Source organism: Aricia agestis, chromosome 11 (genome assembly GCF_905147365.1).
Source record: "Aricia agestis chromosome 11, ilAriAges1.1, whole genome shotgun sequence".
In the NCBI taxonomy this organism is placed as follows: Eukaryota; Metazoa; Arthropoda; class Insecta; order Lepidoptera; family Lycaenidae; genus Aricia; species Aricia agestis.
Genome location: NC_056416.1, coordinates 8,549,495 through 8,571,403, shown reverse-complemented (window position 1 = coordinate 8,571,403; position 21,909 = coordinate 8,549,495). Strand labels below are relative to the sequence as shown.

The window sequence follows — 21,909 nt, the reverse complement described above, 5'->3', positions numbered from 1 at the left end:
ATTTATTGTAGACGGGAAACGAAATGGCCAAAACTTTTCTCCAAAAGTTTTCAACATTACAAATGATTTCTAATTTCTTATTTAATTGTTTTATAATTTTTGGGCACTTTTAGACGCGTACATTTAGCATATAAAAATGTTCAATAAAGAGAGCTTAAAATACAAAACGTATGACGTCACACTATGGCGCACAGTGTTTTCGGCGCCATTTATAAGGAATATTTTTCAATTAACATTTTTATGGGTTTCTACTGTGTAATATATTAAAATATTAGTTTTTTTTTGTAATAATGAATGATTATGAAGCGATTAAAGTAGCCTATTCGTGCGCCGGCTATTAATTGAAATGAAAAAAAATAATATTTGTGTAATATACTCTATTATCGATACCAATGACGTGGTACAATTTATTTTACTGGTGAAAAAATAATCCTGTACTTAATAAATAAAAAAAACATGAATACCAAATATTTACCCTTGTGAAAGAAACTCATGTATATGAGAAGAGGATTTCAGAGAATATATAATTTAATTTTTATCCCCTTGCTAATAAAAACATGCAGCGTGTTACTTGAATAGTAAAGGTATGCTGTCTTATCTGTCATGTGTCGTTTCCAATATGCCAGACAAAGACAGACAGAGCAGACCATGTATAGTTATTTTCTGTGGCGATATTTTTATTAGAAGGGGGTAAATATATTAATAATAATCAGAAACTGCAAGTGTACTGGTATATTAGACGAAATTACTTATAATTACAACAAATAATCTAGCTCGTATCTTATGAAGTGGTTGTTAGGGTCGTTCTGTATTCGCGGGTAGCCCGCCACTAGCGCGTCCTGTCCTCCGATGTACAGCGTGTTGTAGATCTTCCAGTACACATCGCGGACTTTCCTCGCCGGATGGAATAGACCCTGAAAAAAAAAACATTTCATTAATTTTAAGCTAACAATCTTTTTCATTGCGAATAATATATTTTAAAGAGCCTTATTTAACAGGCAAAGTAGTTCAGCACGAATGAGATGACTATTTTTCCTATCTAATTGTTTTAAGGTTTTAAACCAAACTTGTAAAATAATGTTAAATGGAGGACTCGTTCGTCTTAGGACAGATTCTGGTTTGGACAGATTCTTGTAACGACAGATTCTTGTTACGGCAGATTCTTGTTTCGGTAGAATTAGTACTGTCGTATAGACTTGGTCATAATTTAAATACTCAGTAATAATTTAATAAATTTAAAAAAAAAAATTATCAATTTAATTACAAATTAATTAGAATACATTGTGGACGTGGGAGAGGCAAATAAGAGGGGTGAACAAGGGCGGACGGTGTGAAAGTGAGGGCGGGACGTTCCTAGTTCTAGGTTAGCTTTTCCCCCCATCCGACCTCACGAGTTTTCTTGTATCACGTCCGCCCCCACTTCCACACCATGCTCCCCACTTCCGCATTGTCAACTTCCCCTTCCAAACCGTCCGTCCCCACTTCCACACCATCCGCCCCCACTTCTACACCGTCCACCCCTATTTCCAAACTATCCAACACTTGTCCGCCCCCACTAGTTTTACTCTACCATGTCAACCCCCACTTTCACATTATCCTCCCCACTTCCGCACCGTCCACCCTTACTCCTAATTTGTCTGGACCCACTACTACTCTGTCCACCCCCCACAAAAAATAAGTGACTAAGACTTTCGCCAGTCAGTTGTTGACGGGTTCTTATTTAATTAGAATTTGTTTTTTAATGGTTTAAGTTTTAATTTTTAAAATAAACCAACATAAATTACTACTTACGGGAATCCTAGAATTTTTTTTTTATTACTATCAAGCAAAGTTTTTGTCTGTAGCTTTATTTTGATAGACGAACAACATTTTTATTTGCGAAAAATCTCGAAAGTAAGACTACGCTAACAGAGATAGAAAGGATTTCATACTTTGAATTGATGGTCCTAAAATATGGATTGTTCTATTTGTAGGACAATGTTACTCTTAATTCTTAAATTATATAACTACCCTATCAATATAAAAAAACAGCTTGTTAGGGTTCCGTTTTAGGGTTCAGTAGTCAACCAAGTTTTGTTGATTTGAACCCTATAACAGAACCCTAACAGGTTAGTTTGATAGTAATAAAAATAATTGTTCTAGGGCTCCCGTACTATACGTAGTTTTTACTTTTGTTGGTCATGATACTTCTGTCATAACAAGAATCTGTCGAAACAAGAATCTGTCCTAAAACGAACGAGCCAAATGGAGAAACAAATTATGAATAATTACAAGATGTTGCTTTTTGCCTCTGAAGTAGGCTATACATAAGATTAAGAGCCACTATCATATCAAAATATGTCATCAAAATCCCTTCAGTAGTTATTGCGTGAGAGTATCAAATATACTTACAACAAATACAAATATCTTTATTGCAGACTACTATGGTCCATTAGTTAGTACTTATTACATACATTAAAATAATAAAAAAGGGTTAGTTAAAAAAAATTAAGAGCGGGCTGCCAAATTTTGGTGTGTTTTCTAATAAGTATTACGATCCCGGAAGACGATTGACTTAAATGAAATTGAGATTTATTTAATCATTGTATATTTAACTGATATTTGCCGAACGGAAAACACGATTCACTTATTTTGACTCGATAGTTATATTTTTTGAAATTATGAATCTTTCTGGGCTTTTCAACAAATATATGTTACACTTATTTACTATCATTAAATAACTTGCACTACTACAATCACACACTTTAAAGGAAATAAACTTGCGTGCAAAAAAATCGACCCACCTCTCTCCTTATGATTCAAACGGTAATAACTCAAGAAATATAATTAGTATTAAATAAATGTTGTAATCGTTTTAAAGTTAGTACAATAAGGATTTAATTATTGCTATAGTTATTGTAATTGTAAATTGTTTACTAATTCTACAGCCTTAAAACAAAAACCGGTCAGTTTGGCATAACATTTCAGTAGGCGATTAATGACATCTTTCTTGTAAAAAAACACTAACAAATTGATTTCAATAGCTCATAGTGCCACCCATTACCCTAATTTAGGTTTCCATCCGGGTTTTCCTTGACCTTATCAAAGTTATGATGAACTCCTGAGCTATACCATGCCGATCTTCTTGTACAGCCACCTGGAGGTCCTGAAGAGTATCTGCGGCAAGAGTCCGGGCCCTGACCCCTTTTGAGTTCTCCCCATAGGTGCTCAATAGGATTAAGGTTAGGACTCCTTGCTGGCCAGTCCAAACCCGAAATTTCGACGTCGGAGAGATATTGACGAACTTTCGCAGCAACGTGCGGTCGAGCATTGTTCTACATCAATATGAAACCTTCATCAACAAAACCAGCACATGGCACCGCATGTTGTCCTAGTATGCCCTGAATGTATCGATAGGTACTCAAAGTGCCAAGGCGTGGTCCGGTTACGAACTCAAGATTGGTTTATGCATCAAAAGAAATCTCGCCCCATACAGTCCCCGAACACCTACCAAATGGAAGCCTTTCGTCAATGCACGCCTGCGCAAATCATTCTCCTTATCAACGGTATGCTTTTCTGCGACCATCTTTACCATAAAGACTGATTTAGCTTTCATCAGAAAAGAGCACGACCCGCCATTGCTCCAATGAAAAATCAACATGAGAACGTGCGAAACTAAGCAGCGCTTGACTGTGTGCTGGGGCTAATTTTGGACCGTTAGCGAGTTAGTCAAACAGCTGCCTGCAAGTCTGTGTCGTACAGTCTACTCAATTACTGTAATTAATCCGACTTCTCTTGGCCGTCGTTGCACTTGAACTGAAATGAGATGTCGATTCCGCAAGGACGTTGACACCTTAAAACGGTCATCACGTTCAAATGTAGCCCAATGTCTTCCTGAACATGGTCGCATGGTAAAGTTTAGAGTCTCTAGAATACTTCGGTATACTCTTGTAACCGAAGTTCGACTTAAATTAAGACTTCTAGCCACAACTCGTTGTCTAAATTCAGCTCTTAGCAAAGCCCTTGCTTGAGAGGCTTTATTTGGAGTAATATCCATTTCGCCACAAAGAAATTACGTTTAAAATGAAGTTAAATGAACAATAAATCAATAAAAATCGAGACAAAACAAAAACAATAAGATTTGACCGATTTTTCATACAGAACAAAACCGTTCAATTAACGATTAAAAAACTGAGTGATGGGGGTGCTTAGTGATTTGTGTCGTTTGTAGTCAAGCATGTTGGAAATGAAAATGTAGACGTACACATTCCCTATCATATTAACTCGCATTATTAATAAAAAGAAATAATATATAACTTTTTAAGATATAGCGACTTGAATAGAAATGCGCGGGGTGGGTCGATTTTTTTGCACGCAAGTGTATTAGTATTGTATTTAATTTTTATAAGTAATCATCAAATACAGTTTTAGGACTTACGACCTTTACTTTCTTGCTATAATGCGGAAACCGTTGTTACGCGATATTGTTCACTATTAGCTGCATCGCAAAGTACAATCCTCGCGAGCACGATTCATGGAATTATTATATTACGATTGGAGGATAGCGGGGTGTGTAGGCGAGGCTAGCATGGTTTGATATTTTTGGCAGCAGGCTCTTAAAATAAATATTTAACACTAAACTAAATCTAAACTAAACTTACAAACAAACTTTTGTTTATGCTAGTAAGGACAAATTAAGGTAATTTTGGTCTTGCCTCACCACTGGGAAGGACTTGACTGGTAAATCAGTATTACCTGCAACGCGTACTGCAGTATTTTGATAGGTCCGAGCGCGACTCTCATGCCCTCGACGGCATCCATGAATGCCTGGACGAGATGTGGCGAGGTCTCGAATATGTTCGGCCACACGTGGTTGAGCAGGTGGACGAGCGCGTCCTCACACCCGAACCCGTATACGCCTAGCGCCATGTGCTTTATCGCCGCGCACGCCGTCTGACGGTGCACCAGATCTCTGCAATACGATTTAAAAATAAAAAAAAATTATGCTGGGGTATACACAACTCGCGGTATGTTAGCTGTCAATGTTTTAGGTCCAAGGTTATTTTTATATAATTGGTATAATAATTTTAATCAATCATTTAAAAGAATTGTGTTGTAACAAACCTGTCCATGAGCGCGTCTTCTAACAAGGGGCACACGGCGTAGATGTAATCTTTTCCCATTTCACCGATATATTCAAACAAGAACGATAGCGATTTGAGTACTCCATTCTGTACATTTAACTCTGGCACTCTGTACTCGTTCATCAGAGCTGGTAATACTGTGAACGGCGAACACGTTTCGGCGACAATAGCTATCGCCACTGTGGTGCAAACTCTGTAAACATTAAAAAAGAATTAGGGCCTGTTTCATCACTTTCTGATAAAGTGCCGAATATGCTATTCACAACTTTTTTGACAGATGCTCCATACTTGATCTGTCAAGTTAATTGGTGCCGCCGATAGCCTATTCGTCACTTATCAGGAAGTGGTGAAACAGGCCCTTATAGTCAAGTCATAACTTAAATATACCCAGTATATCTATAACAAACAAGCGGTTTCTCGCGTCTATGTTAGCACAAAAGTGCATTTTCCCGCAAAAAAATATATCTACTATGTCTATGATGAATTTTGACGCAGATATAGAGTAGAACTCTATATGTGCGCCAAAGTTCATCAGATCGGTCTTGAGCAAGATAAATACTTTATATTTTTTGATTTAAGAAGATTAGGATCTGATGCTGACGAAGACACAGCCTTTTAGCCTTGAATTGTGCTTTTTTTGTTTCTATAAATACCTGTTCTGTCGCTCCTGTACTTTGAGATTGTTGAGTAGCGTGGCGAGCACATCGTGGGGTCCAATGGCTTTGGCGATGTAACCGAACGTGTTGACGGTGGCTCGTCGGATCGCCTTTTTATGCGCCTTCAACAACTCGAGCAGCTCAAAGCAAATCCTCATCCACTCTCGAGCCGACACAAACTCTGGTCCTCTGTCTGCAATACGACCCACTAGGTCAATGCAATTCTCTTGCACTTTCTCATGTCTGCAATCATTACGAATTCACAAATTTGATTAGTAAAATTTGCCAAAGACAAACAAGAGCACAGCTTGCAGACGCGCTGATCCATAGTAAAACTATGGTGCTGCAACAATATGGAATTCATGATAATATATTATGTAAAGGTTCTAAATAGGTACCTACGAATAATAAAAACTAAGGAAACATAACTCCCATACTTCAACCGTTTTGAATTTGATTCCTTTTCGCACACTAAAATATGACAATAGCTATGAAACACTACAGTCTACACTCAAATTAACGAAATAAAGCCGTTGACAATAATTGTCACTTCTATATAATTACACAAAATTCTTGCATGTATTCAGGTCTCTTTTTGCATAAAGTTTGCATGTATTCGCGTTTCTTTTTGTAGCTCGCGGATTTTTTTTTGACACAGTTACTCTTCCTTAGTTTTTATTATTCGTAGGTTAAAACTTAAAAGCAAGCATTCTGCTAAATTTATAAATGCTGCCAAACTAAAAAGTATACTCCAAAAAAATATTAGTCCAGTCTGATCTTACCTGTTTTTCAATATAGGGGTCAACCTAGGTAACAGATCTTTGATGGGGGGCGTCATTTTCGTCATACCGATGACGTTTACAATAGCCTTGAGTGCGCCCAATATTGAACCCAACACTTCGGGGTACTCCTCTCCCAAGTACTCATAAAGCACTACACCAAGATGTCCCATTAGTTTTTCCTGAAATTTTTTATAAAATAAGTATTTTGCGTTTTACCCATTTACATAAAGTTCTTATTTTTTACTTACAAAATAATAGTAAATCCATACTAATATTATTAATGCGGAAGTGCATCTGTGTGTCTGTCGTTTTTTAGTAAATAGTAAAAAGATCTTACCTCTTGACAGGTTTTCATAACGACAGCAATACGCGATATCAAATCGGCGGCCTGTTGTCGCACCTTAGCCGACTTGTTGTTCATTCGCCACAATATTATACCACAGATCTGTGGCAGATATGGTTTCACGCGCTTGCCTAACTGATTCACTATTGTGCCAAAACCATTTAACATCACAACATCCTGAAATACAATTATACACAGGTATAAAATAATTTATAAGCTTTTAATTTTATATATTTTGTAAATATGAAGAAAATCTTCAGTTGTAAAAACAATGTTTTATTAGCATTTTTGCATGGGTCCTTCACAAATTGTAACTTTGTGATGTAATGACTTGACTTACCTCTGTAGTCTGTTCTTGGAATGCATAAAGTATACCGTCTATAAGAGCCTCTTCTAGCTTTGAGTCAATATCAGCAGCCCCAAGGTTGGCAAGAATTTTCTCAATGGACTCCATAACCATTTTTCTGTATTGTTCATTGTCATCTTTGAGATCATCTACAATCCTGTTAATTATTTCTGAAGCTCCAACCTAATGAAAAAAATGAACTTTAAATCGGTGATTTTTGTAGATTAAGACATCACACACTTTCTAATGATATTTTTCTTACCTTATTAGCTATTTCGACTGTAGTATCTACCAGCTGCCGATAGTTACGACGATCCAAAGCCATGCGATGGTTCCAGAAGTGCTTGAAGAAATGTGGCAAAATTTCGTCCATAATATATTGAGCCTCCACACCGTCAGTGCCGCAACACTGTTTCACTACCTGAGACACAAAAAATAACAATTATTCAGTATTCTATAAATACATTTGCAAAGGTATACTTATTTTAATTGTCAAGAAAATAAGACTTATGACTTCCATAACACATATTAATTTATCAGTACTAATATTTTCTATTTTCATAGCTTACTGTGTTACTTTCATTTTTTCATTACAAAAACTAGTCCATTTTAAGACTGCCACAACAAAAAAATACCTTTAACACAATTTTCTTCATTTCTTCGTCGGGCGACTGGAACTCACGAATGAGAATAAGCATCACTTCTCTGGTATAGTAGTTGGCGTATTCGGCGTCCATGAGCGGGATGAGGTACCCAATGGCCTTGAGGAAGGCGGCCAGACCTTTACCACGGTGGGTTCGGATACCTTTCCACAGCGGCTTGAGTACGGAGTCGAAGGACTCGATACCGTAGGGCGTGGCTGCCTCAGCAAGAGCGGCACTTGCCAACGCCGTGATTGTTCGGACTTTCTGCTGCTCATCTACAAGACCTGTTTGAAAAATAGCATCATGAATTCTTTGCTTTTTTCTACAAGATGGTCTATCACTGGATATAAGTTTCACAGGGAATTTTATGGCTATAAACTATGCCTAAGGCTTATTGGCAGAGACATTATCCCATAAGATACAATTGAATTACGAATTTATATGTTAAAATATATAAATTCGCAGTTCAATTGTGGTCATTGTTTACAAATAATTCTAATTAATGCTAATAAAATGATTTTAGCTTACCATGCTCAATAATTTCTACAAGTGACTTTAGATGCGGCAGAATTGCACATCCCATCAAAATAGCGATTTGCTGAACAATCTTGATACCAGTGTGGCGAGCTTGCCAAGATTTCTTTGATCTGCACACGGCTTTCAAGAAAGGTAGAAGCGACGGAATGCCTGAAATCAACAAAAATCGTTTAAATAACGTATAAGAATACCCTAACGAAAACGTCATTTCCTAAAGTAAATTTTTAAATTTTATAAAAACTTACCTAAAGCTGAAGCTACCACAGCAAATGCTCTGGCAGTAGTGTTACGAACATACTCATCAATATTGTCTATGTCAGGTCTCATAGTTGAAATCATAGTCGCTAGCCCAGCAGCTTTAGCCAAATTGGAAATAATTTCACGACCCTCCACACGAGCGTAATAATCTTCGTCGATAAGAAGAGGTTCAATAACTACAAGAATCTGAAAATATTAAATTTTAGTGTTTTACGTGTCTAGTAAGTAATCTACTACCAAAACTAAAAAAAAAAAAAAAATTGAAAAATGGTAATTTTCTTGTAAACGTTTATATAGTATGAAATAACAACTTACTTTGTGTACATACGGTCGGACCAAATCGTCAAGTTTGTATAGGATTCGGTCTATGACTTTCACCAGCAGATGTCTTTCTTGATCTTCTAGTGTGGGGCTCATGAGTAGGGGCAAAATCTGGTTGAACAAGGGGCCGGCGCCGAAGTCTCGCGCCTTATCCGTTATCTGACGTAACGCCGCTTTACACATGGGCGGTGTACCGTTCTATGCAATAAAAAGTATTTAGTCATGTTTTTCAACATATCCCAAGTAGCACACTTCAGACGCCTTAAATCTATTTATGCTTTAGGAGTACTAATCATGGCTTTTTTATAGACACATTGGCATTCTATACATGGTTTTGAATAAGAACTAAGTTTCTAATAGAAAAAAATATCTAGTGTTCCTTGTTTTAAAACCTTTATAAGTTTATTACACTGAGTTAAGAGCAAATTGATTTGTTATGGACTATATTTGCTCTGTTAAAAGCGCTGCTTTAGTTCAATTATTCTATAGACTTATTATCACAAATACTTTTTAGGAATTGAAATTATTTGTAGAACAATTACTCTAAAAGTAATCAAAAAGGTTTTTAGATGGATTTGTTAGGCACTTTTTTAAGTATATACTTAATAGAATCAATGACTAGATACTCAATAGTGTATACTCTAGTGAAAGTCCAGTTTCCTCCTTCATAAGGGAACTTAGGCTTCAAACATTTTATTTTAAGAGTATTAAGTATATAAAGGACAGCGTTCTGCAAGCGTGAAGAAAGCAGGAGATAATGTTAAGAAGACTTTCGGCGAAAAGTGGAAAAGTATAAAAAGAACCGGCCAAGTGCGTGTCGGGCCACGCGCAATATTATAGGGTTCCGTAGTACCGCTAGTTTTTAATATTTTTTGTATAGTCAATGAATGTACATTTATAACGTGTTTTACACTTTATCCCCTCGTCTGTCACGCATCTATTGTTGTAACTTGTAATCTTATAGTAAATAATTTTATAAGAGTGCCGTTTGTGGGATCACAAACTGACAGGGGGCCACGGAAGATCAGGCGCCACGGCTTGCCGCGGTCGATGGCTTTCCCTTTAAACATGCGGTGTGTGCATTGCACAGCCATAACCGAACACCCATTAGTTTTTAAGTAGTTCAATGTTGTATGTTAATTTGTCATGTCAATTTGTTGTTATTCTTGTGTTAAAAGCTCTGGCTGTGCTCTGTCCTTGTATGTTTAATAAAGATGTTTTTATTTTTATTTTTTTTATTTATCTAACAACATCATCTCAGTCACGTTCAAATTTGAATGAAAAGTTCCTTTATACTTCGCCGAATATTTTTTTTAGTTAATCGAATTTAACTCAAAAACTGAAGTCTTCTTGGCCGTGATAGTTTTCCTTTTAAATTCAGCATGTTTCGTCCCCCGTGAATTTTTTCACATTTCCAGAAGCAATCGTTTAGCTGGTAGAAGGGAGGACACCGGACTCTAACGATTTTTTCCACTTTAAAACTTCATAATATTATTTCACAAACGGATCCCTAAATAGGAAAATGTTCTGTGAATACTCATCATATTTCTAAAAAACCCGTTGAATAGGTTTTTTAAATATATTATGGTAGACACGGTGAGGTGGACGCGGAAAAAATAAATCACCCCCGCTTGATATGAATGGGAGGCACCATTTTTTTTAAGTTTTTATATACCATTTAGTCGGCGTCATTAAGATGTACATTCATGCCGAATTGCAGCTTTGTAGGCCTTATAGTCTCAGAGAAAAACCGCGGACAGACAGACGCACAGACCGAAACTATAAGGGTTCCTTGTTGACTACGGATCCCTAAAAAGTTGCCGTTAGACAGTCACATCAACTTTCTTTGCCCTCAAAGTCATCAGTCATCACTTCAACAACGAATCGACATATTATGTTCATCATGTCAAGCTGCGAAAAAGAAGAATTGACACCGTCTCGAAAATCGATTCTTGATGAAAACCAAGATGAAAACCATGATGAACTACAGACTGGCAATGATAGTTGAAGTAACGATTCTGGCGATGAAGAGGTGTCTATAATTTGCTTGCTTTAAAAATACGTGTAATAAGCAACTACCTAATAATTTTCTTTCAGACAATAAAATATTGCAAATGTTATTAACTATATGACAATAAGTAATATAAAACAGGAAGGCCAGCAGAAATATTGGTTCTCTATGGTATTGCACTGAAAAATCACCAAAACGCGAACAAAACACATTCTTCTTATGCCAGTCTGACATACTCTTGTAGATAATTATGAGAAAAAATAGTTTACAAACATTTCTTTCTATAGATTACGATAGGATGGTCTTAAGAACAATTATACTATTGAAAGATTCATTTTTCTGGTGAAAGTGCAAGTTGACTTGTCAAGCTCTTAAAATTACCTTTAGCTCAATTTTAGGAGTAAATCTTCTAATCAAGACTTACTTATAGATAATTTAATCTAGAGGCCATTTTTACATAAAATACGTGATTTATTTATTTGTAAACATAAAAATACTTAAATAAATGAATTTTTTATCAAAATACATTGTTTAGGTATTTATTTTAACAAAATATATTAAAAAATATGCATCAATAATATTTTTTATCAAAAAAAAAATGTATCATTTAAATTTGCGAATATAATAGGACCATAAGTTTTTTGAAACTATTTCATCGACTTTTACGATAAAATAAATTCGGCAGGGAATTTGAGCCCTCCGTCCGCGCGAAACATAAAAAATATATTTACCTACTTATTTATTTTCATTTCGCCATTAAACCTTTAACTTATAATACTTTTAACTAAGGTGAGCCATTAGAAAAAAGGAAATGCTTTTTAAAAGAAGTAACTCTTGTTGATGTTTTTATTTAGTTGATTTTGATTATTAGTGGTTTTAAAAATATTCACCACTAGAACATCAGAAGAGTAATTGTATTATCTTAATGTTGGCTACAAAACCTAATTCCTTTCTTATGTGCCTCTTATTATGTTCTTATAATAGTTTTGTAGATATTCCCTATAGATAAATATAAATTGCTCTTATCGTTATCTAATGATGAATTCTTACGCTGCTCTTATCATTACAGTGTAGACAGATGCCCATTTTTACTGAACTCGGTATCTATATCTATACTAATATTATAAATGCGAAAGTATCTCTGTCTGTCTGTCTCGCTTTCACGCCATAACTACCGAACCGATTGTAATGAAATTTTGTATACAGATAGTCTAAAGCCTGAGAAAAGACATAGGCTACTTTTTTACTGGAAAAAAGCGTTGTAAGGGGGTGAAAATACGAAAATTTGTTCAAATTAAGTTAGTTACAAAAATTCATACTGGATGTTGCCGTGCGTCTCTTACATCGCGCTAAGTGCTAACGCTTGCCCAACATCTTTCTATAAGAGGTGGTATCATATATATTCGAGTTCCGATTTTTTTCGATTGTTATTTCTTTTTTACGTTATTTAATTTGTCAGTACTTTATATTATATACAGTGACGTAACCTCAAACCGATCAATGATAAATAGTTTATGGGTAAAGTTGTGTAATTGGAAGGCTAAATAAGCTTTAAAATTTGGCATAAAATATAAAGTTTAATTTAAAAAAATGAAATATTATGTGCACACTGCACAGCTTGTGCTGCTCGGGATCTCTTATAATATATAAAATTCTCGTTTCACAATGTTAGGCCGCGTATTCCTCCGAAACGGATTTACTGATTTTAACCAAAATTTTTTATGCATACTAGATGTCCCGCGCGGCTTCGCCCGCGTAAATTAGGAATTTTACAGAAACCGTACATTTTCCCATAAAAAATATTTTCGTTCTTCCCACATTTTCCTGAGTTTCTTCGGTCGTATTAGTCTTAGCGTGATAATATAATATAGCCTATAGTATTACTCGATAAATGATCTATCTAACACTGAAATAAGTTTTTAAATCGGACCTGTAGTTCCGAGATTGACCCGTTCAAGCAAACATACTCTTCAGGTTTATAATATTAGGAAGGTATAGAATATTTTTAATTATCGCTTAACAAACTCGAGTCTCGTTCTAAAAGACTATGAAATGGTATAATATGGTAGTGATGATGATGATGATGATGAATGTAATTTGCATAGTAGCATATGCTTTCTGTTCTTAAAACAACGCCGAAACTCCTAAACTTGTATCTGTAAAGAATCAGGAGTTCTCTCAGCACCTTCCGAACCACGGTATACCATACCAGGTATATCTCGGTGCAAAATCTTACTTGTTTGTAGCATATGCTTAGAATACTTCTCACGAAACCGAAGTCACCACATGTTTCCCTATAACTTTTGAGGAGTTCCCTCGATTACTTATGGATCCTTCATCAGATAACCACTTTTGTGAATATAATACCAAATTGGGATGATACCCTATATAGCAAAAGAAAAATTTTGAAAATCGAAATCGAAAGTCGGAGTAATCGTTGAATATAAGAAAACGAACATAACACCTTCCCCATTTTGAAAGTCGGTTAAAATTGTAGCCTATGTGTTAATCTGATATATAAGCTATATTTTTGTAAAGTTTCATTAAAATCCGTTCAGTAGTTTTTGCGTGAAAGAGTAACAAACATCCATACATCCACACATCCATACATCCAAACAAACTTTTGCCTTTATAATATTAGTAGGAAGTAGGATTTGATATTCAGTGGGTCTGAGAATCGGCTACTGGGTACTTATTATATTGTTAAGTGCATTTGTTGAATAAATAATAGTAAATTATCACAACTCGAGACTGACGGCGACCATTGTTTGTGCGACGGGATAGCGATGGACATTGCCATGGTAATATACTTATTTAGTCACTTCAATAAAATAATACGGGCGAAATCCATACTAATATTATAAATGCGAAAGTATCTCTGTCTGTCTGTCTGTCTGTCTGTCTGTCTGTCTTGCTTTCACGCCAAAACTACTGAACCGATTGCAATGAAATTTTGTACACAGTTATTCTAGAGTCTGAGAAAGGACATAGGCTACATTTTGATGTGGGAAAATATCTTATTTCCATGAAAATATCGATGAAAATGAATTCGCATTGCGCGTGGCCAGCGCTCATCCCGGGGGTCCTGGGTTCGAGTCCCGCAGGCGGAACAAAAAGTTTTCAATGTTCCTGGGTCTTGGATGTGTATTAAAATAAAATTTCAAAAATCTTAAACATATTTTATGTATAATATTATAAAAAATCTAGAAATATATCGACGCAATGAACATTTTAGTTCTAATACTATTCAACAGATGGCGTTTTATTTTTTACTTTATTGTAACATAGAACTAATCATACTTATTAGTTAGTATGTTTTTGTTTATAGTTTTTAATACGTTAGAATATTATCCATACTAATATTATAAATGCGAAAGTATCTCTGTCTGTCTGTCTGTCTGTCTGTCTGTCTGTCTGTCTTGCTTTCACGCCAAAACTACTGAACCGATTGCAATGAAATTTTGTACACAGTTATTCTAGAGTCTGAGAAAGGACATAGGCTACATTTTGATGTGGGAAAATATCTTATTTCCATGAAAATATCGATGAAAATGAATTCGCATTGCGCGTGGCCAGCGCTCATCCCGGGGGTCCTGGGTTCGAGTCCCGCAGGCGGAACAAAAAGTTTTCAATGTTCCTGGGTCTTGGATGTGTATTAAAATAAAATTTCAAAAATCTTAAACATATTTTATGTATAATATTATAAAAAATCTAGAAATATATCGACGCAATGAACATTTTAGTTCTAATACTATTCAACAGATGGCGTTTTATTTTTTACTTTATTGTAACATAGAACTAATCATACTTATTAGTTAGTATGTTTTTGTTTATAGTTATTAATACGTTAGAATATTATGTTTAATAATATAATCACTTGGTATAATAATAATCAATCTATCTTATCTTATAGAACTCCTACTGCATTTCTAATCCATACTATCCATACTAATATTATAAATGCGAAAGTATCTCTGTCTGTCTGTCTGTCTTGCTTTCACGCCAAAACTACTGAACCGATTGCAATGAAATTTTGTACACAGTTATTCTAGAGTCTGAGAAAGGACATAGGCTACATTTTGATGTGGGAAAATATCTTATTTCCATGAAAATATCGATGAAAATGAATTCGCATTGCGCGTGGCCAGCGCTCATCCCGGGGGTCCTGGGTTCGAGTCCCGCAGGCGGAACAAAAAGTTTTCAATGTTCCTGGGTCTTGGATGTGTATTAAAATAAAATTTCAAAAATCTTAAACATATTTTATGTACTAGCTGTTGCCCGCGACTTCGTCTGCGTGGACTTTAGTTTATAGCGCGCGGTGTCAACAAAATTTGTCAAATTTAAAAACTTTTTAAAACCCTGGCAAGTGGTACCCCTCTTAGGGCCGCGCTACACCGGAATGGCAGCGCTGAAAGTGCTCGCCTCGCCGCTGCTATTCCGGTGTAGCGCGGCCCTTAATTAATCAAAATACCCAAAAACAGCTGTGCAGTGTGCACATAATCTATACTAATATTATAAATGCGAACGTATCTCTGTCTGTCTGTCTGTCTGTCTGTCAGTCTCGCTTTCACGCCAAACGCCAAAAGTATCTCTGTCTGTCTGTCTGTCTGTCAGTCTCGCTTTCACGCCAAACGCCAAAACTTCCGAACCGATTGTAATGAAATTTTGTATACAGATAGTCTAAAGCCTGAGAAAGGACATAGGCTACTTTTTTTACTGGAAAAAAGGGTTGTAAGGGGGTGAAAATGCGTAAATTTGTTCAAATTAAGTTAGTTCCAACAATTCATAATAGATGGCGCCGTGAGTCTTCTACATCGCGCTGACGCTTGCTCAAAAGTCTTTCTATAATAGTGGTAATCATTGGTATCATTTTACATTTAATTTTCGATTTTTTTCGATTGTTAAGTATATCTATTCTACGGTATTAAATAACTCAGTACTTTATCTGTGTGTGACGTAACCTTAAATCTATCAATGATAAATAGTTTATGGGTAAAGTTGTGTAATTGGAGGGCTAAATAAGCTTTAAAATTTGGCATAAAATATAAAGTTTAATATAAAAAAAATGAAATACTTATTGTGTGCACACTGCACAGCTGTTTTGATTTAAGGGGTACCAGGGTTTTTTTATAAAAGCTTTTGACACCAATTTTGTTGACATCGCGCGCTATAAACTGAAGTCCACGCGGACGAAGTCGCGGGCAACAGCTAGTACTTTATATGGCAAAGAAACGTTTGCCGGAACAGCTAGTAATATTATATAAAAACAAAATATAAAAATAATAATAATCCTTATAAATATTTTTTAATGGTCAAAGTATGTAAATTTATAATGTAAGGATGTTTAACACTACTAACAACATCATCTCAATTTCGTTTAAAAGAATTTGAACGAAAAGTTCCTTTAGGTATACTTTGAAAACATTTTTTTTAGTTGATCGACTATAACTCAATAATTTATGAAGTCTTCTTATTAGTAATAGTTTTCCTTTTAAATTCAGCATATTTCCTATATTTCCTAGTCCCGTGAATTTTTTAACATTTCCAGACAGACAGACAGGTGGATGGACAGACCGAAACTATAAGGGTTCCTTGTTGACTACGGAACCCTAAAAAGATGATGCGGCTGTTCCTAAACACATAATACTGTCGCTCTTAAATCTGTAACAAAAGGGCAACATACTTTTATTTTGAGCAGCAGCTTCATAATTTTCCTTTCCTTGAGCTCTTCGGGGGACAGCGTCTCCTCGTCCACGTCAATGAGCAGTTTGTCAAAGTACTGAGCGTCCTCGGGCTTCATGAATGGCAGTTGCTGGCTACCCTTGGGCTGCGGGTCGAGCAGGCGCGCCGCCGCCGCCGCGGACCCCCCCACTTCCTCCTGCTGCATGAAAAAGCCGATTGGGGTACCAGCCAAAGGCGTGGGCGTCGCGGTCAGCTTTCTAGCCGGTGTCCGAATAGGAACATAACCTGGGCAACAACGGAAATGGTCAGACAACGGAAATTGGAATGCACGTATGTGACATACGGATTGCTTTTCCCACTGAAGAATGTTGTTGAAATTTAATGTATGGTGCGGCGAGTGCCGTTTTTGATAACATGTAAATGAGGTGGCCTTATTTGGTTCCCGAAAGTCAGCTCTGCAGTTGGTTTAGGAATGTTTAGTGTTTTTGTATAAAAAAATGTATTAAGTTTAGCAATCCGTATAGACCACATAATTTACTATGCTGCGCTTGTTATGACGATGTTAAAAACGCATTCAGGATTCTACTCAACAGCGTGAACGAAAAACTTCAAGATTCATCTGAAAGAAAAATTTGTCATTAAAATTTTTGTACTATTTGAGTAATCTATATTGAATCACATGTATTGTAAAATAATAATTTTTGTTGACTCCCTTTGTTGTTTATTGACGATCTCATTTAATACATGTGTCCTGAAACTAAAGTGGTGAGTGGTTACTATTTGATCACCATTACTTTTTTTTTTCTAAAATCTGATCAAATTAAAAAATATTATAGCAATGTTGTTCAATAATGTTGTACTTACCCGCCGGCGGAGGCAAAACCTTGTACCCGGCTGGGAACATGGCATCAAGTTCTTCATCTGTAAATGGTCTGTTTCTTTCATCTATTTCTTTCTCCCAGCGATAGGCTTGAAGTTGTTCAGGTGTCATAGCTGCAATATGGCCAGGAGTAGGAGTGGCCATGGCCATAGCTTTCACGCCCACAGGAGTCGACTGAAAAAAATCATAGTTAGTATCACTAAATAAAAATAAAATATAATATACTGCAAAGTTAAGACAGTTTCAACTTACTCCTCCGGGTGTAAAGATCGGGGTATGCGGTGTGGGGGTGGCGTGCGAGGGCGTGGCGTGTGATGGTGTGGCGTGGGATGGCGTGGCGTGTGAGGGAGTGGGCGTGGCTGCGGCGGGCGTGGCGCCGGGGGTCTCGTCCCATCGTGACCGTCTTTTAGTCCCCGGGGTGGGAGTCTCTTGAATGGTGTCTACGCCTGCGCCGCGATCGGTTCGTGGAGTTTCTGCCCATCCACTGGCATGGCCAGGAGTTTCTGTAGAAGAAAAGAGACAAAACTAAGACTAATAGTTAACATAGTTACACAAATTTTGTGCCAAAAAAAATGGCCGTAGCGTTTACGCTACGGCCATTTTTTTAGGCTAATGGCATAAGCCATTACTTATGCCATTAGCCTTTAGGCTAATGGCATAAGTATTGGCCACTAGGAAAAGGATTTACCTTTTTGGCGGGGGGGCGTGGCCTGTATATAGAACAAGAAAATAACCCAATGGCCAAAACATAAATTTCGTTTATAAATTTATATATTTATATATAAAGTTCACTATTTGGCTTGGCAATCAATGTGGTAATGCCAGCTATAATAATAATATTATTACTGTAAATTAACACTAGCCATTCTTAAAGTGCTTGTGGGGCACTGGATCCATGCTCACGTGCATGTGCCCGGAGTGCCAGAGGGTGGCAGATACTTATAACCAATTTATTTTTGTAATTTACACTAACATAGTTTTAGGTCCTTTGTTTACTAACAAAATATAACCTATATTTTATACTAAAATAGCTTGAAATAAACATATTTTATTTTATTTATTTATTATAGTCTACCTCTGTCAGTTTTAGGTGTTTCGTCCCAACGGTTGCGGCGAGAGGCGTGTTGCGCGGGCGTCTCGCGGCCAGGCGTGGCATGTCCAGGCGTGAGATGCGCAGGAGTTGCGTCCCACACGCGGGCCGAGGGCGTCGCCCCCGGGGTCTCGCCCCCGCGCCCGCCGCCACCGGGTGTCTCCTCCCAAGCACCGCGCTACAATTGAATTACATTAAATCCTTCATTATATCAAAGAAACGACATCTTTGGAATAATGCAAGGAATTAACAGACAATATCACCTTTCATTACAGATATTTCCTATTAAACAGATGTGAATAGCTTAATAAATAAACTATATATTCATTGACCAGACATAAAACCTTACTTTTCATTTGACACCAATAAGTAACAAATCAATACCTCGTTTTCCCAAGATGGTGTAGCTTGAGAGCTGGGAGTAGCAGAAGTAGAAACAGATAAAATTGGCTTCTTCACAGTTGGAGTTTCATCTGAACTTTGATCCCAACGACCTTTGCGTTTTGATGCTGCAGGTTTTGCAGCTTCTCCATTTGATTGAGCCACTGGTTTTAGGGTTCCTTCTCTTGCTCTCTCTAGTAACTTCTTCCTTAACTATAACCAAAAAATGCAAAATATTTATTGAATACTACATCAAACAAATATAAAACACATGTAAAGATTTACTAGATCAATATACTAACCTCAGTTTCTTCGGCTCTAAGATATTGTTCTTTCATAATTTCTGTATAAGTTCTTGATCCAACATCAGGTGTTTTTCCACCTAAGGACAACAAAGTATAAGACACATACTTTAACATATAGCAGCATTTTTTAACCTTTTATATGTGATCAATGGATCATGGTATGAAAATGCCTTTGCTTTTTTATAAATTTTTTAAAGATTATAAATATATCATTTTCTTAAAATTCTTCTACTAAATATATCAATCGTTTCTCAATAATATTTTTTTTAATACCTCGATCGTGGGAGTCACAGACACAATGGATTTTCAATTCTTATGTGGCACCCGGGTGCCGGATGGGAGTTGATGGGTTAATTAAATAGTTCTATCTACCTCTTATCCCTTTTAAAAGCCTCGCAACCCGAGGTTGGAAAAACACTGACATGCAGGTTTTTAAAATGAACTCATACCTTCTGCAAATGGATCTGAACGTTCAGGAGATATAATCATCCTTCTCCTTTTTTGACGGTACTCATCTTCTCTGTCTGCTATAGTTGGCCTTCTTTTGTCAGCAAATGGATCATAGTCTTTGTCACTCTATAATTTAAAAATATAAGAGCTATAAAATACACAGAAAAATAATCAAATATTTGTATTAGAATAGATTATACTAAGCTACTCTTGTTTAAATACTTCTTGTATTATGATTGTTACAAAACTTTTGCTATTTTATTATAGTCAGGACACTATTTTAATCCTTTGATCGTGGATTCTTAGAAATCTATTGTTCTTGCGGCCAGATGAGTTGAAGCATTAGGAAGGCACCAGTGGTCATTGATCTTTCTAGTCTAGGAGGTATGTGAAAAATACTCGCACTGCATTCTGTTAACTTAAGAATAAAAATGAATTCTTGTCTATTAAGTATTAACCCACCCACATTCAAAAACCAACAAGTTTTACAAAAGAAAACAGTTTTACAAAAAAGTAAAAAAACATGAGAACATTATACGTGGGAGAGCCATGCTTCGGCACGTATGGGCCGGCTCGACCGGATAAATACCACGTTCTCACAGAAAACCGGCGTGAAACAGCGCTTGCGCTGTGTTTCGCCGAGTGAGTGAGTTTACCGGAGGCCCAATCCCCTACCCTATTCCCTTTCCTACCCTCTCCTATTCCCTTCCCTTCCCTACCCTCCCCTATTACCCTATTCCCTCTTAAAAGGCCGGCAACGCACATGCAGCTCTTCTGATGCTGCGAGTGTCCATGGGCGACGGAAGTTGCTTTCCATCAGGTTTGCTCGTTTGCCCCCTTATTTCATAAAAAAAAAAAAATTACATTTTACTTTCATAAAATAGTTGAAGTTAGGTAAATGTAGGTATAGTTAAACCCAAATTTGAACAATAAAAATTACCTGCGCTATATCATTTAATATTGATGCTGGAGCTGTGTAGCCTGGTCTCTTTTGATTAATTGACACATTTTCAACATCCTCGTCCTCAACTTCATCATTTGCAGCAATTGATGTTACATAGCCATCATACCTTGATTTGCCACCTTGTCCACTACTATCATAGATATCAGAATCATAGTATGTTTCTCCCAAAGAGACTCCTTTGCCAGAACCGTTTTCAGGTAGTTCATTCTTTTTAGATTGTATTTCTCTTATTTGGGCTTCAATAGCTAAAACAATAATAACAAAATAAGCATTTAGGTTAGTTACAAGTCGAACTCGTTACCTCATAGAAGTACAATAGTACTTGTAGTAGTATTTTTTAAGTTATGATAAACTTAAATAGGATTAATCTGTTTATAATAAGTGTATCAAATCTAGAAAGCATCCAACTCAGGGCTCAACATTCGTAGACAGCGTAAATTTTAGAAATACACTATATTGAAGGATTTACCTTCGTGTGTCCTTGGTATTTTATCCATTTTGAGTCATTAGCACGAAACTCGATATAGAAACTGATCTTATTATTCCTAAAAGTAAATATTCAACGATAATATGATCTAAACATGAACCACACCAACAATCTCCATTTTCTTTTGGCAATTTTTTTTTTAATTCGTCCCGGTCGCAACTCGCAGGGCTGCAAATACCGGTATTTTTTCATAACGTTATTGCTTCAAGGGCATAGATAACGGTATGAAAATTTACCCAATACTAGAAATAACGGTAAAAATTGGAATTAATACCGGTAAATGTTATAACGGTAAATAGGATTTATAACGGTAAATATATGTTCTTTGATAATGTTACCTTTTGTAAAATAAGTACTTAATTTAATCAGTCAATTCAGTATGCAGTATGCACAAAATTAAACTAGATGTGTGTAGGTATAAATTATAGGAAAAATGACGTCTAATGAGAATGACATGGTCAGTACTCAGTAGTTCAGTGCTTAGTATCTTTGTTCAAATATTACTAATTTATGGTTTGTATAGATAATCATTGTATTGTCAGCACGTGCACCGTGCACTGGCTGCCGGGCGGACTCTGTTGTTTTGCAGATGACGGGGCGAGGCGGGCTTTTTGTCCACGAAGGAATAAAGACCGCGTCTGTCCGTCGG

General features: G+C 36.4%; 1 protein-coding gene across 2 annotated transcripts; it reads right to left on the bottom strand.

Moving 5' to 3' along the window:
* Positions 1-717: 717 nt before the first annotated feature.
* Positions 718-21,377, bottom strand: LOC121731999 (splicing factor 3B subunit 1). 2 transcript variants are annotated; one of them, XM_042121731.1, is made up of 21 exons: positions 21,243-21,377; positions 20,750-21,018; positions 19,809-19,935; positions 19,357-19,436; positions 19,058-19,267; positions 18,659-18,851; positions 17,836-18,086; positions 17,568-17,757; positions 16,705-16,988; positions 9,005-9,208; positions 8,677-8,875; positions 8,423-8,581; positions 7,886-8,178; positions 7,513-7,671; positions 7,245-7,433; positions 6,899-7,081; positions 6,562-6,740; positions 5,777-6,022; positions 5,104-5,316; positions 4,735-4,951; positions 718-914 (listed from the first exon to the last, which is right to left on the bottom strand). In XM_042121731.1, exons 1-21 carry the CDS (start codon positions 21,268-21,270, stop codon positions 756-758), a joined length of 4,032 nt encoding a protein of 1,343 aa, XP_041977665.1. In that variant the 5' UTR covers positions 21,271-21,377; the 3' UTR covers positions 718-755. The 2 variants fall into 2 exon arrangements, with proteins under 2 accessions (XP_041977665.1, XP_041977666.1); XM_042121732.1 differs by lacking the exons at positions 718-914; positions 4,735-4,951; positions 5,104-5,316 and having other exon boundaries at positions 5,783-5,972.
* Between the last annotated feature and the right edge of the window lie 532 nt (positions 21,378-21,909).

Excerpts from the sequence above, each read along its gene's own strand:
- LOC121731999 (XM_042121731.1), bottom strand. The coding sequence starts at position 21,270 with ATGGATAAAATACCAAGGACACACGAAG. Across the intron at positions 7,672-7,885 it reads TGAAGAAAATTGTGTTAAAG|GTAGTGAAACAGTGTTGCGG; the intron begins GTATTTTTTTGT and ends TTTGTGTCTCAG. Across the intron at positions 6,741-6,898 it reads TTATGAAAACCTGTCAAGAG|GAAAAACTAATGGGACATCT; the intron begins GTAAGATCTTTT and ends AAAAAATTTCAG.